At 38.6% G+C, this 15,143-nt stretch overlaps 1 protein-coding gene across 14 annotated transcripts in view; it reads right to left on the bottom strand.

Moving 5' to 3' along the window:
• The window catches only part of cacna1g (calcium channel, voltage-dependent, T type, alpha 1G subunit), a 322,261-nt gene that overhangs the window by 48,391 nt on the left and 258,727 nt on the right, over positions 1-15,143 (bottom strand). For 9 of the 14 annotated variants that reach the window (XM_017695914.2, XM_017695912.2, XM_017695905.2 and 6 more), the window contains 2 exons: positions 12,013-12,205; positions 8,817-8,867 (listed from right to left, as the gene is read on the bottom strand). In XM_017695914.2, coding sequence (XP_017551403.2) covers positions 8,817-8,867; positions 12,013-12,205 — 244 coding nt within the window. Of the gene's footprint in view, positions 1-8,816; positions 8,868-11,991; positions 12,206-15,143 lie in introns of all 14 variants that reach the window. The other 5 variants (XM_017695907.2, XM_017695915.2, XM_037543905.1 and 2 more) reach the window with 2 other exon arrangements.

Raw genomic sequence — 15,143 nt, 5'->3', positions numbered from 1 at the left:
TTAAATATATAACTGCAATGGAATATGGTAAAATTATGCACTGAAGATATAGCCTTTAGGGTACCACCCAATGACAAGAGATGTGTCTTTTCATGTAACGTACAGAACACTGGCAAAAATCCATTTCAATGTACTGACTCCAACAACTACCTAGGTCTTCTGTCACACAGTGCTTCCAAGCCAGGATGTGCTTCATCTGAGACACATAAAGCCAGACATTGTATCTTTTTAAGCTGCCACTAAGCAATTCTGTTACGTCAGCTAACAGACGGCCACACTGGCTAGCATTTTGATAAGTGATGGGGGAGAGGGACAGCCCTCCTACTCATCCAGAGAGAATGAGACCAACTGTGCAGATGGCTGTGGCATCACAGAGGATTGACTGACGGCCAACAACAGCGCCAATGCTTGTGCTACTCGGGAGCCCAAGGCTAGAAAGTCCAACAAATTTGCTACCATGCCAACCGTAGCTAGCCTTCGCAGGTAAGCAAATAAATAAGAAAATAAATAAATAAACGATGCCTGATCTATAAAAGTGTGACCATTCACACTCGAAATGTAGCTGTTATGAGTTGTGCACTTCAAATTCTCATCATGTTGTCTGAGGTTTTTGACAGCATTCTGTACGTTCGTCCAACAGTTCCTATGAAAGAATGCATTTTTTGGGCAGGATGGGTCAGTCAGTTACATTCAACCTGGTGTTTGTGGCTCTGCAAAAAAGTGGTCAGAGGTATGTATATATCCCATGAGACCTGGTTGGTTACATTTCTCTTGGTGGAAATAAGTAAAGCATACTAAAAAATGTCCTTTTTTGCCAAATTATACAAAAGAACTGATGCAAAAGACTCTTGAGTAGAACAGGTTGGCCCCTGCTGTAAATCTGCACGAGTTGGCACGCTGCTTCATCTTTCCCACTTTTTGTTGTTTTGCTGTCATGGCTGGGATCAGCAGATGAAGCACTGCACATGTTCAAAAGTGAAACTGAGAAGCCCTCAGTCAGCAAGAGCCAAAGGAAACATTTCAGCTCCCTTGAGGAACACAACAAAATGTTCTACTGGTTAAGGATTTCTTAAAGTGGGGCTATTCTGAGGTCAGCTGAACATTTTAACTAAGACTGCACCAACTGAGGGGATATCTATAGAGGAAAGGCATATGTAAAGGACAATATATATATATAAGTTATTCTTCGGCAGAAAAATTTTGCACCATCTGTTCATTCACCGAACATGTTGCTTGCATAACATAAAGAACATGAATGCTTTGATTTGAGTTCATTTTCACTTGCAGAAGGAAGAAAGGAAATGGTTCCTGAAAGCTGCCAAATTACATAAGCGACCGTGCTGCCTTCTCCTGCCAAGAGTACATGCTGTCATTTCGCTTTCTTCCTCTTGCACTCTGCTGCTCAGCTCCCATGACAAGACCACATTATATACTAGCTAAGTGAAGACAATAAAGATCAAAAGTTTAATAAAGGTAATGCACATCCCATTATTAATGAGATACATCATTAATACATCATTAATTAATGAGATACATACATCAAGGCTTATCACAGCCACTATCATATGTATACATATAAAGAAATAATGTATAATTTTCTATGCAGTTAAAATCCATTTTTTCACTTCTCTTATAAAACGAGCACCAGAAAAATTCAATTCCTTTAAAAATCACAGATCAATTTTGAGAAATCCTCTTGTTTAACATTACAAATATTTAAATTCACGAGTACATTTCAGACATAAATGTAGGAATACTGATTTCAAATGCTGTATTTAGATTCCAATAATTTAGGCTGTGCCCACATTAGCCATCCTTCCTCAACCGCCTTATACAATTTATATGTCATTTTTTGGAAAACAATTTATGTGTAATTCCATAGAAAGAATATGAACGCTTTAAACCTCTTTTCACAATAGCAGTATATGACTTACAAAACCGACAGCAAACAGGATTTTTATCTTCATAGGTGAGCTAGCAAGTTAACATTTATAAAAGTTGGTGTTATTGTTGTTATTGTTATTATTATTATTATTACTATTATTATTATTATTGTGTTTAATGCTACTTTTTACTACTACAATCCCAATTCCAAAGAAGTTGGGACGTTGTGCAAAACATAAATAAAAACAGAATACGATGATTTGCAAATGATTTGCAAATCAACCTATATTCAATTGAATACACTACAAAGACAAGATATTTAATGTTCAAATAGATAAACTTCATTGTTTTTTGCAAATATTCACTCAATTTGAATTTGATGCCTGCAACACGTTCCAAAGCAGTTGGGAATGGGGCAACAAAAGACTGGGATGCTCAAAAAACACCTGTTTGGAACATTCCACAGGTGAACAGGTTAACTGGAAACAGGTGAGTGTCATGATTGGGTATAAAGGGAGCATCCCTGAAAGGCTCAGTCGTTCACAAGCAAGGATGGGGCGAGGTTCACCACTTTGTGAAGAACTGCATGAGCAAATAGTCCAACAGTTTAAGAACAACATTTCTCAACGTGCAATTGCAAGGAATTTAGAAAACCACTGTCAGTGAACACAGTTCGTCGCTCCATCTACAAGTGCTAGTTAAATCTCTGCCATGCAAAGCGAAAGCCATATATCAACAACACCCAGAAATGCTGCCGGCTTCTCTGGGCCCGAGCTCATCTGAGATGGACTGACGCAGAGTGGAAAAGTGTCCTGTGGTCTGACGAGTCCACATTTCAGATTGTTTTTGGAAATCATGGACATCATGTCCTCCGGGCCAAAGAGGAAAAGGACTGTCTGGATTGTTATCAGCGCAAAGTTCAAAAGCCAGCACCTCTGATGGTATGGGGGTGTGTTAGTGCCCATGGCATGAGTAACTTGCACATCTGTGAAGGCACCATTAATGCTGAAAGGTACATACAGGTTTTGGAGCAACATATGCTGCCATGCAAGCAACGTCTTTTTCAGGGACGTCCCTGCTTATTTCAGCAAGACAATGCCAAGCCACATTCTGCATGTGTTACAACAGCGTGGCTTCGTAGTAAAAGAGTGCGGGTACTAGACTGGCCTGCCTGCAGTCCAGACCTGTCTCCCATTGAAAATGTGTGGCGCATTATGAAGCGCAAAATACGACAACGGAGACCCCGGACTGTTGAGCAACTGAAGTTGTACATCAAGCAAGAATGGGAAAGAATCCCACCTACAAAGCTTCAACAATTAGTGTCCTCAGTTCCCAAACACTTATTGAGTGTTGTTAAAAGGAAAGGTGATGTAACACAGCGGTAAACATGCCCCTGTCCCAACTTCTTTGGACCGTGTTGCAGGCATCAAATTCAAATTGAGTGAATATTTGCAAAAAACAATAAAGTTTAATCGTTTGAACATTAAATATCTTGTCTTTGTAGTGTATTCAATTGAATATAGGTTGAAAAGGATTTGCAAATCATCGTATTCTGTTTTTATTTGTTTTACACAACGTCCCAACTTCACTGGAATTGGGGTTGTAATTCAGTTCCCAATGTTCATTAGCAATTCAATACAGACTCACAATATTTCACAAACAGAGTCAACAGTGTCCAATTTATCTGATAACAAAATTATGGGGAATATATTTTAATTAATCAGATTAATTAAAAACATCAACACAGATTTCTATTTAGCTGACAGAATTGCCACCCTGCAGAAAGAAGCTACAGGCTTTTAATGTGTGTGTGTGTGACTGTGTGTGTGTATACACACACACATATATATATATATATATATATATATATATACACACACACACACACACACACACACACACACACACGTATAGTATATATTTGTACTACTTGAGTCTTGAGACTGTAAATGAATGGTCTTGGTCTTATACCGAAGTCTCAGGGTAAAATAAACTTGAAACATGTTTTCAAGGCCAGCTGAGTGCAATGCCTCCATCTGACAAAACTAGAAACTGAACTTTTCCACCATCCACAGCAAATCATCAATCCCCTTTGCCACTAATCTATTGCACCTGTCTTGTCTGTCATACGAACATCATCTTATGCCTTGCCCTTTTGGATCATGTTTGCCTGTTTTTGTTATGTTTGCCTCTTTGTGCTTTTGGCTTGTTTTGCATTTGACATGCACCCATTTTCTTAGTTTGGATCACATACCAAATAGAAAAGCCTCCTTTCCTCATTTAATCCGTGAGTGTCCAGTCAGTTCTGTCGCGTTACACTTTCTATGATGGCTTAACAGGGTGTTATTTATTTGTTGATGTTCAGTGGTCCCTAAATTCCTAAATATTATATACTAAAAATCTGGTCTTGGTCTTGTCTTGGTCTCAGTACTGACATGAACTCACCTCCAAAGATCTTGACCACAATACTGTTAAAAAATAAATAAATAAACAACAATGAAAAGTTACTTAATTAGTAACACAACTTAAGACAAAGCAGCACTGATATGATTACAGTGTGTCACTTTTTCCCTCTCCTATCAGCACAAAATTGCACCAAAAATCTTTTTTTTTTTTTTTTTTTGATGAAACATGAACACAGGCTTCCTATTAATTTAAGCCATCTAGAACATGTCAACTGGGGTTTCTTCTAGGAAGGAAATGTACTTGTAATGCAGAAGCATTAGATGGCATGGGCACACTGCACACACTAGAAAGGAGAATGATGAAGCACTTTAAACTACTTCATGCATATGGACAAGAGTTTTCTCAAGTCACAGTACAAGTAATGCAGCCATCAATAGCATGGATGAATGTATTAAGAAAAGAAAGTCAGCAATATCCTACACACAAAAAAGCATGTACAGAAAGTAGCTCATTATGACTTACAGGCTGTGTCCTAGCAGACTTTCTAACAGGCCTTCAATGAGACACCTCAGTGAGTAGCCAATAAGCAGTGTCAGAGCCGGACACAGGTAGAGAAGAAGCAGATGGCCCTACCACCAAGTGATATGATTAACCAGCCCCTTTGATTCTCTGCGCTAGCACACAGCAGCTGCAGCAGACCAACCCGAGAGGAACAGGAGCTAATTGAGAGAGACAGATTGTTGGGGGGTATAACCCCTCCTCTCCAGAACCCGTGCAGAATTCTAAAACATGCTGAAGCACTCTCAAACTGGACGGCCAGCTAATTAACGCATTGTTCACTAATTAGAAACAAAATGGAGCCTGTCACTTCTCCATCCAGAGGGCAGTGACAATGTGGTCATTACACGTATGCAGAAATCATAGAGAGCTGGGTGACTTTTCCTAAATGATGCACTGTCTGAAAGTGCATCTCGGAGAAAAACGAGCTAATCAACCGTTACACTTTCAGGTTCACAGTTTCACCTTCAAGCTTCAAATGAAGTCAATAAGAGACTTGTGTTAAGTATTCAATGACAAACCAAAAGTTATGGGTATCAAGGGGCCATGTCCTGTATTTTATCATCTTCACTGTGGTTCACTTATGATGTTTGTGTGGTTTTATGTACCAAAAACAACCTTAACTCATTTTTACATGACCAAATTCCAATCTCTCTTTATTCCTTAGAATTAAACAGGCTGGTTTTGTTATGGTGTCTTAAGACTGATATATGTAAATGATCTGGCTGTGCTGTATTGTGCTTCATTAAAAAAGTAGTGCAGGCTGAAACACTGCTTATACCTTCAGTGCAGATGGGCAGGCGTAGGCTTAAAAGGTTTTATATATGTAAACTATAGTTGTTTTTTTTATGACATCACAAAACAGCAGTGTTTAAGTAATATTTGAACTGTATGGACAGGTGTGTTAAGGGTACGGTTTGAAACTAATGGTTGAACTATGTTTATATACCACATTAAACTCAATTGGTTAAAAAAAAAACTGTGAATAAACTTTAGTTTTAGTTATAGTTTAGTTTTCCATAATATGCCCTTTAAGTTCTCATTATTTGCCTTATATATGTTCAATTTCTGCCTAATATTACTCACTTGTGGATTCTTATTAATAATGTTGCTGTTGTTTCAGTTACCACAATAAAAAAAATATTCTAGATAAATTAGAACTAATCAGCTAATGTCCATTAGCTCTTTTACTAAAACCATGTTGTTAGCTTTATAAATACTTTATCCTGTAGGTAAATAAATAAACAAACTAGCTACCGATCAGAGTTTTGTCTTTGCAGAATTTCCTCAGAGCACTGCCCAAAGATTGGGGGAAAAAAGATACACATAGTTAAGTAAGTAATGATTAAGTAAAGAATAATGCAGAAAGCTATTGAGTACATGCTTTATAACTATTTTTTTCAAAGTGTTTCACCTGGAAAAAAATCTCTATGTTCTATTCTAGAGTAACTATTAATAATTATTGCCATAACTGATTAGTAACTATTGACAATTATTTAATAAAATGACTGGTTAACCATAAACATTACGCAGTCTGCTGAGAGATCTTGAAAGATCTATTGTATTCTATTTATAAAAGTAAAGTATACAAATGAACCTGGCGATTATTGCCTCTCCCTGCCGGCATTGTACAGCTGTAAGGTAAAAGGTATATGTATAGGTAAAAGGATAGCTGTTCTCCAGTGTCTCAGTCTAGTGTCCCTAGCCCATATGCTATCCTTAGCTTTTTCTGCATGTCACTGTAAAACATTCCAAGCTTACTGCTGTCACCTCACTGATGTTCTTTTTTAGTGATTTTAATGGAAGGTGTTACTTATTGTTCCTTTCATTGCCCTAACTCAAAGTACAGCTCACAGCTGGCTGTAAAAAAATGAAATTCATAAGAAATGAAGGTGTCTAAAAGCAGTTAAAGGAGAACAACACAAAAGGGAAATAAATACTGAGGGAGCAAGAGGAGGGCAGACTAAAGCTGAGGGGATAATAAAGGAGAGAAGTGCAGAGGAGGGCGAATTCATGGGGGGCCCTGGGCGTCTGAAAAAGAATTTCTCAGCCACCAACAGTGGCAGAGAGATAAGAGGCCTCTCAGTCTGACTAAGCACCTCACCAGTAAACACACTCTATACATATGAATGCTCAGCTCTCCAACTTAATTACATAAGCAGACAGAAACACATTGTGAACACTCTGCCACGGACGTTTCTAGATTTAAAAATGCCCCGTCACATTTGTCTGTCTCACTGGGATCAGAACCAAAAGCCCATCCACTGCCATGAAAAGAAAAAAAAAAATCAACAAATGTACAGCTGTCACATGTGCCAATAAACCAGCATTATGCCTTTTACCCTCCCTCCGTTTCAGAAGGAATGGCTGAGACTTTCTTCTCATCACCTGAGATCATCATCTATTTCATTTTTTTCCCCAGAAAGATTCTCTTTAGTGATGGTAAAGCAGTAACATGTAAATTACTGTTTAACGCTAATACACCACATGGATGTACAGTTTGGTCATGTCAGTCGCACATGAGTTTTCACACAGTCATGCAGTCTCTGACCAAGAATGAGTGGTGTGAAGACGTCTATGCCACCAGAACTGTGAAAACAGTGTCATGAGGTTACATCACAATACAAAGTGAGCACTGCGCAACGACAACCAACCAATGAAAGCAATCAGAGGCAGACAGATTAAAGACTATAGCTCTGTAAGTTCCCCTCATACAGTCAGCCACAATGTGTTGCAATGAGGGCAACGGCAAGAGGGTGGTCTTATACTGGATCTACGAAATGATACCTAGAATGTGTGAATATATTCTGCTCAGTACATTGAAGTATTCTATTCAGAAATGCTAGTATTAACAATATAGTAGTACATATCCATATTGTCGATGCCATATCAAACCTTGTATCTCCATAGTTTTTATCTTGATTTTTATTTTTATTTTTCCATCATTTGGAAAGACCAGCTGCCTTTAACACTGTGTGAACATTTCATGTTGAATGGGGCAATAGCAGTGTTGTGGGGGTCACTCAGTAGAGTAATGTAAAAGCATCTAATCTTACTAACATCAAACTGATGGATAAAAATCCCCATGCTGAAGAAAGAGCCCCAAACTTGTCTAAACAGGCCAGCTTTTCATTCAGTTGAAGCTCTGTAGCTCTACATTTTTTTCCTAAAGATATTATTCTGAAGCAGCTGTTTTTGAATAGCTTCTACTGATTTATTGCTGGGTTTTCAAAGAGCATTAGTCAAATTAACAATCCAGCATTGAAACACAGGGGCATGCCTTTAAATGAAGTTTGCTTGGATATTGTTGGATGTTTCTTTTTCAAAATAAAATACTGAAAGGACTATTTGATTTTTCAATGTACTTTCCTAATGGTACAGACTGATATGGTTTTTAGAGAGCAAAAGTAGCAGTAAGTAAACTAATCTCCTTAGCAATTTTTAATTGATTACCTGTTTTTGAGTAATACCAACACTGACCAATAGAAACAAAGCAAAATGACTTAAAATAAAAATGTTGCATTAACATACCCTTAGGTTAAGAACATGTTCTTCCTTCTACTGTAAATGTACATATTTGGACATATACAAGGTTTTGTTATAACAGCGACTATATATAGAAGTTACGCTGCTTAATTAAGGCAAAACCATAAAGGCACTTGTTGCAATACTGGAGGTTCCTTCTCCTCTTTTCTTTATGCCCCTCCCTCTGTCTGTCTCCCTCTGTCTGTCTGTCTGTGTGATACACTGAGGTTTGGCTGGCTGGTGCCGGTGATGCTGGTGGACAGTGGATGAGTTGTGGGTAACTGCACAAACAAGACTTCCACAGACGATTCCCACGGGCTTAAATGAGATCAGATGAGGTGAGGTCTTGGGCTGTTGAAGGTGCCCACCCTCATGTTGCCTGCAACCAAACCCCCTTAAGCCAACCATGGTGAACACATAAGCATGCCAGAAACGCTCTGTACCTGTCACTCCGCCTTCAGGACCGGGCCAACTGACACCCGTCAGCAATATATCTAGAAGAATCAGACCATGTTAATCAGGTGGGGCCAAAGAAGGCTTTACCCTAAGTGAAAAGTGAGGACTTTTAGGAAAATGTACTTATGAAAGTTCTTGTATTTGTAGGTATTTCCAATTATTCTGAGTCCAGAACCAGCCTTCAGTACTGTTGCAGTACCATTGCTTTGTTTTGAGGGTTTGCTTCTTTCAGGAGACTGAGTAGTCACGTTTTTAGAGACATGATAGCACTTTTTGGAAGTGAAGCTACTCTTGAACTTCCCTTACGAGTCACTCAATCACATTTTGCTGGCTCATGTACATAGATTTTAATTACTAATTTTAATTACTGGGTGGGGGTATCTCTTAGATTCTTTTATATTCTATTACTTGACATTGCTCACAGTTTTGTTAGGAGTTGGCATTAGGCCAGGGATGACATACAAGAAAAAGGTGGTGTATCAATTTAACATTTGATGTCAAAGTTTATAAAAGTTTACAGGTTAAAAATTCAATGTAAAGTTTAAAGTAAATTTTATTTATTTATTTTTTTCTGAAGCATTGGATTGTTGTTCCAGGTAGTGGCTGTTTGATGACTACTAGCAAGATGAATTTGGTCATTCAGTGGTAATTAGACATTGTGAGAAGGATAAATGAACATATTTTCCTCTTTAAGTCTGTTGGACTGTAAAAATAACACTCAAAAGGTATCTGTGCTTTCCCTGTTCAAGTTACATAAGAGCTCTATTACCTTCCTATCGACCACCACACACAGGTCCACAGTCGATCATTTCTTCCACCAACAAAGTTAGGCAGTGACAAGATGTATGATACAACCAGTAATACAAACACAGATTGACAACTTCGACTGTTCTCATACATCTTGGCAACAACATCTCAGCTTCTGTTCTTCCCCCATAGGCTTTGAGAGCAGTTACTCATGTCTGATCACTCAATATCACTAGCTTGGGTTGACACAGTTGGCTTTCCCAGCCAGCCTGCCTTGCTGATGGTTAGACTGCTAGAACAGTGTGCTATTGTTGGCTTCCCAGACTTGCACCCAATCAGAGCCATTGGTTATATGAGCGTTGATGTCACGTTATCACCTAGGAAATGGATTCTACTATTACATTAAGTTATTGATATTTCGGCTTTCAGAAGAGAAGAGGGGGCAGGCTGCAGAAAGCAAATATCTACATGAAAGCAAAGCCAAATTCTGAGCATTTTAGGCAATCCCTGAAATTCTGGCCAGATGTGTTTTTTGGTCACCCTACAACTTGCTGTGTTACCTGGGCATTTCTATATCAGCCCTAACCATAATGTGAATTTAGCAGTTGCTATTAGCTATGGCTACCTCCTCTATGTTAGGGTGACCATTCTTCCTCTGTTTCTATGTCCGCTTTTCAGGACATAATTTGTATTCCTGATTGGATCACACATCATACCACTGCGCGATATTACTGGACACGTCCTACTTGGGGCCGCTACTGCTACTCTGGACTACCCCAGCTTCACTTCAGATGAGCACCAATCTTTTGCGACTTACTATAGCTGACAATAGTTCAGTGAGTGACCGTTCGAGTTATTAGTCATTCAGAATCTGCAAGACTCTTGGAGGACATCTTTTATGTAAGTGAGGTATTTGTATTCCTGGCTGCATGTCACTGCATAACTCTATTGGTATAATATAAATTCTCAGCTAACACAAAATAGGTCCTCCGGAAACGTTCTCACAGATTCTGAGTGACTGACAACTCTGGAGCATTCATGGCTAGCATGTTAATTTAGTTGACTACATTTGGCCATTTGACTCTGTTTGTCCAAAGACATCCAACACACATTAATTCAGCTTGGATAACAGACGTTATATTATACTATTGGAGTTAAGCATTCAGTTTAATTCAGTTCAATCTAAATTAAATACAATTGCTAATCAACTGAAAATGTTGCACTGTCACTGTGTCTCGCAGGGCTGCTATAGAATAAATATATGTTGTTAGTTAGCTACTAATAAATCTCTTCATTTGGGCAGTTAATGAGTCTTGACCTCAAGCGGCAGCGTTAACTGAGGTGCACTATAAAACAGCTTCCTAATCAACAAACCAGCTGCAGCGTCACAAAGGAGCCGCAATAAACTGATTGGATAAGATTAAAGCTTACCTTGTACTCCACTTGAAACCTACCACTCTTGTTGCAACATAAACCATTCAAGCCACAAAGAAATTAGACTTTCAAGAGAAGAAAAAGGAAAAGAAACTGAAGCTGTTCCCATTTCAGCAGGGAGGAAAGGGCTGGGTAAATAAATAAATAAATAAATCCAATCCCTTGGACAATGCACAACTCAAACAGGGATATGAATCAATTCAGGCAGACCAACAGGGGGTCTTTCCGAGTGCAAGAATAAGAGACAAAATATGACCTTTTACTGTCAGAACCACTTGTGTAGTGAGATTTGCAAGAGCTGGTGTGTGGCTGTGTTGAATTTGGTTGTGGAGTGGTTTGATTGTTTCTTTGTGACTCAACATATTTCATTGTTTATATCAGAGGGCAAATTACCATCTGTATTTCTCAAGGGTACAAAAAAAACATTGCCACTGTCTACTATCACGTTGGCTGACAGTATGCTGCTGAACATTGATCACCAGACAGATTTAAGTAGAAAACTCTTGAAACGTTTGCTGTAACCTTGCTATTAATAGTAGGCAGTGGACTAAGATATAAAAAGGTGGAAACCAGCAACTTTGTGCGGTGTGATTAGGGTTGTAGGATCTTACCAACCTCTCATTTGTTTATTTTTGTGGACAAACTTGGCAAAGCTAAAGAAATATGTTTACTACTCAGACTGCACTGCCCTGCATGCATGAGAAGAGCAGACTTGGCAGACCCCCAGGACAGGGATATACCACACACCCTGCTCTCTCTCAGAAAGCAGGCCACCATGCAGGCCTCAGGACATGCTCTAGCTACGTTCCCAGGCAGAGGGGGCAGGCTGGGGAGAGGGTTGGGAGCGTCCTAGCCACGCGCGGACCCGAGCATTTCATTCATCAGACGCGGATCATTCTATTTAGCGTTAGCTTGGAATTTAGCGCTCTGTCAAATCTAACGGTCAAGCAGGACTCAGAAAGATGTGGAAAGACTACCGACCAGCCAGCTCCTTCTCCTTACTCCTTCTCTTTTTCTCCATCCTTTTCAGGCGCTTCTCCTCGCGACGCTTGGCCTCCTCTGCCTCCTGGTGTCGCCGACACTTGTGGAAGTTCTCCACCACCACACCCACAAACATGTTGAGCACGAAGAAAGCCACGATCAAGAGGAAAGAGATGAAATAGAGCAGCATCCAGGGGTTGTAGTTCATAATAGGCTGAAACACACATAGGAACATGAAGGTAAACACTGGAATACTGGAGTGGAATTCTCCTCCTGCTAAAGTCCATCAGGTACAACACCCAACAGTTGTTTATTGTTCTAACTTCTAATTAACTGTATTTCTGTTTTGTTGTTGTTGTTGTTGTATATATACACACACAACAGGTAACTAATTACTTTTTAACCTTGTTTCTTTGTATAAACGGTTTCCAATATTATGATTATAAGAATTTATTACATGAATACATTGCATCCTAAGAATATTAAATTACAAGAACATTATAAGGAGATCAAATGAGTGGCACATTAACAAAGGCACCTGTCCCTGAAATACATTCTGGCTGTGCTGCTGCAAAATTAATAATGAAATATTATGAAATAAAAATCCGATACATGAACGCTTCAGCTGGTGCTGCAAGAGGCTGGTTAAACTCTGAACTTCTCAGTTCAAATAGAGCAGAACAGAGCTCCACCACTCCTTTGTGAGACAAGAGGCAAGGGAATTAAACTTTCAGCCATTTCCACCATTCAGTAATGTAAAATATTTGGAGAAAAGTGTGTTTAATGAGGTTCTTTAAAGGGAGAGATCTGTTGAGTGGACAGTAAGGAGCTTACAGAGGCACTAATAAATAAGAGACTAGTTCTGTTAAGCCAGGACAGGCATGATGATGTAGCATTTTATGGTGAATCTCTCATCTTTGTTTCAAATGCTTCTCAAAGAGACAGAGAGAAAATTAGAAATTTAAACTGGCTGTCAGGAAATTTGCTAAAGCTGATGCTGGTGCTTAAAATGAACACAGAAACGCAGGCACTATACGTTCCAATAGTAGGGGTGCTGCAGTGATCATGAATTAACAACAATACATTTTCAAAGAAGAGCTAGAATGCACTATTACAGGGGTTCCCAGTCTCAGTCTTGGCATCCTACGCTATGCACAGTGCTTTGTCTTATCTAGTACACCTGACTCGACTCATTAGTGAAGCTCCGTATGGTCAGGTGTGTAGAGTAGGGCACACACAAAAACATGCAGAGTACAGGGTCACTAAGACTGGGATTAGGAAGCCCTGCCCAATTATAATGACTCTTACAGCCTAGTAGGTCTCAAACCAATCCTCATGGCCCTCAAAACCTGTCCATGTTTTTTTTTCTAACCCAGTTCCAAATATGCTTTCACCAGGTGTCTGGTGTTCTTAAAGTCTGGCTATTTTATTAATGTCAGAAAGTGCTTTTCATGCCAGAACGCAGTCAGCTGTCAAAGCCAACTTAGAGAAAAAAGTAAAAAGAACAGAAAAAAAACAGACCAATGATGCATCGCAGAGATGCATCTCACTAGCTCAACTCCTCACATTTAACAGAAATGGTCTATACACTCCTATCCCCTCACTCACCCCCTTCAAACCCATACACACCAGAAACTGCACACTGTAAAACCTGATGCATTAAGCCAATTCAAATGGTTTGTATACCAGTGTATGAACCAATTCAGTTGAACGGAAACCAATAAACCTTCAACCACTTAAATTTAAGTAACTCAAATCATTTGACCATAAATAATTCCCTGAAGTGAATATGAACAAATCATGTTTATTGTTTTATATACCTAAGTGAGTTGAGTAAATAGTACTAACTCTGATCATTTTGTTGATATTATAATGATCTTAAAAGTATTTTGATGATATTAAAAGTATTTTGGACTTACGTGTGATAATTATACTAGTTGTACTAACGCAAAAAAAAATTCTCTAATTGTAAATTAAATTCACTCCTAGGCTAAACTAAACTGTTGTTTACTATCATTACAAATTCATAATATATTAATATATAATATCACAAATTCATAATGACAGACACTGATAATCATGTCTTAACCAACATAATATTACTCTGTACCATCTTGCCAAATGCTGACAGTTTAGCCCAGAGTGCAGAGGTGGTGTATGTAGGTGAGTTACACAAATGTAGAAAACCAGTGGACACCCATGGGAAGCTATGCTGGGGAGAGTGACAATGCACAGACAATGGGGTAAACAAGGTGGAAGGACATGTCCAATATGGAAATATATGGTACTAAGAGCCAATAGGAATGATGTGAGTTTTACTCAAGAAGGTTGCATTGACCAAACATTTATGAAACAAAGCCTAAACTAAATTGCAATAAGTTGATTCAACTCAAAGATCCCATTTAAATGTTTGAAATCTTCAAAAAAGACTATCCCATAAATTCACACTCCAACAGCTCAACCACTGAATCAGCTAAAATCATTAGAACATTTGCTTGTGCTGAGGCTCTCAAACTACGCTTACTCAAAATCAGAGTTACTATCTTAACAATTCATTTTTGAGATGGTTCAAAAGTTTCAGATTAAGTTACTTCAACTTTCTGTAGTATTTTTTTTTTCATTAAGATGTGTAGGTAGGTTTTACAGTGTGCTAGAACACTAGCTTTGTCAAACTCACAACAGAAAAGTCAATCTTACCACCAGGGAATACAGAATACAGAGGCTCATTCTGAAGGGACCATAAAGCCATATAATGTTTAATAAAATGTCATATTGGAAATGTTAAAAACAGAGATCAGAACAAAAGGGAAGGGCACGGTTAGAGTCTATAAAGGCAGCAAATCCAAACTAAATTTGCATAGGAAAATTTGAGGTAACTTTGTTAAGCTGAGACAAATATAATCTTCTGGCTTGAAGGATTTTGAGCATGTGAAAATGTTAATGTAAAAGGTTAATGTATAACAGCAGCAAAATCTTAAAGTGTCACCTCTTTCACATTCATTCAGAACTGTGTAAGAAAGACTGGATTTTCTTCCTGCACACCGTTCTAAAGCAGACACAGGTATACGGACTGAATAAGAGTAAGGATGGAAAACAATGCATTAGCAATGCTGACATAGCCATGTGCACACCAAATAAAACTTTGGGAAGAT

This window comes from Pygocentrus nattereri, chromosome 13, assembly GCF_015220715.1.
Source record: "Pygocentrus nattereri isolate fPygNat1 chromosome 13, fPygNat1.pri, whole genome shotgun sequence".
In the NCBI taxonomy this organism is placed as follows: Eukaryota; Metazoa; Chordata; class Actinopteri; order Characiformes; family Serrasalmidae; genus Pygocentrus; species Pygocentrus nattereri.
Note: the sequence above shows the minus strand (reverse complement) of the source record. Positions and strands in the feature narration are given on the sequence as shown.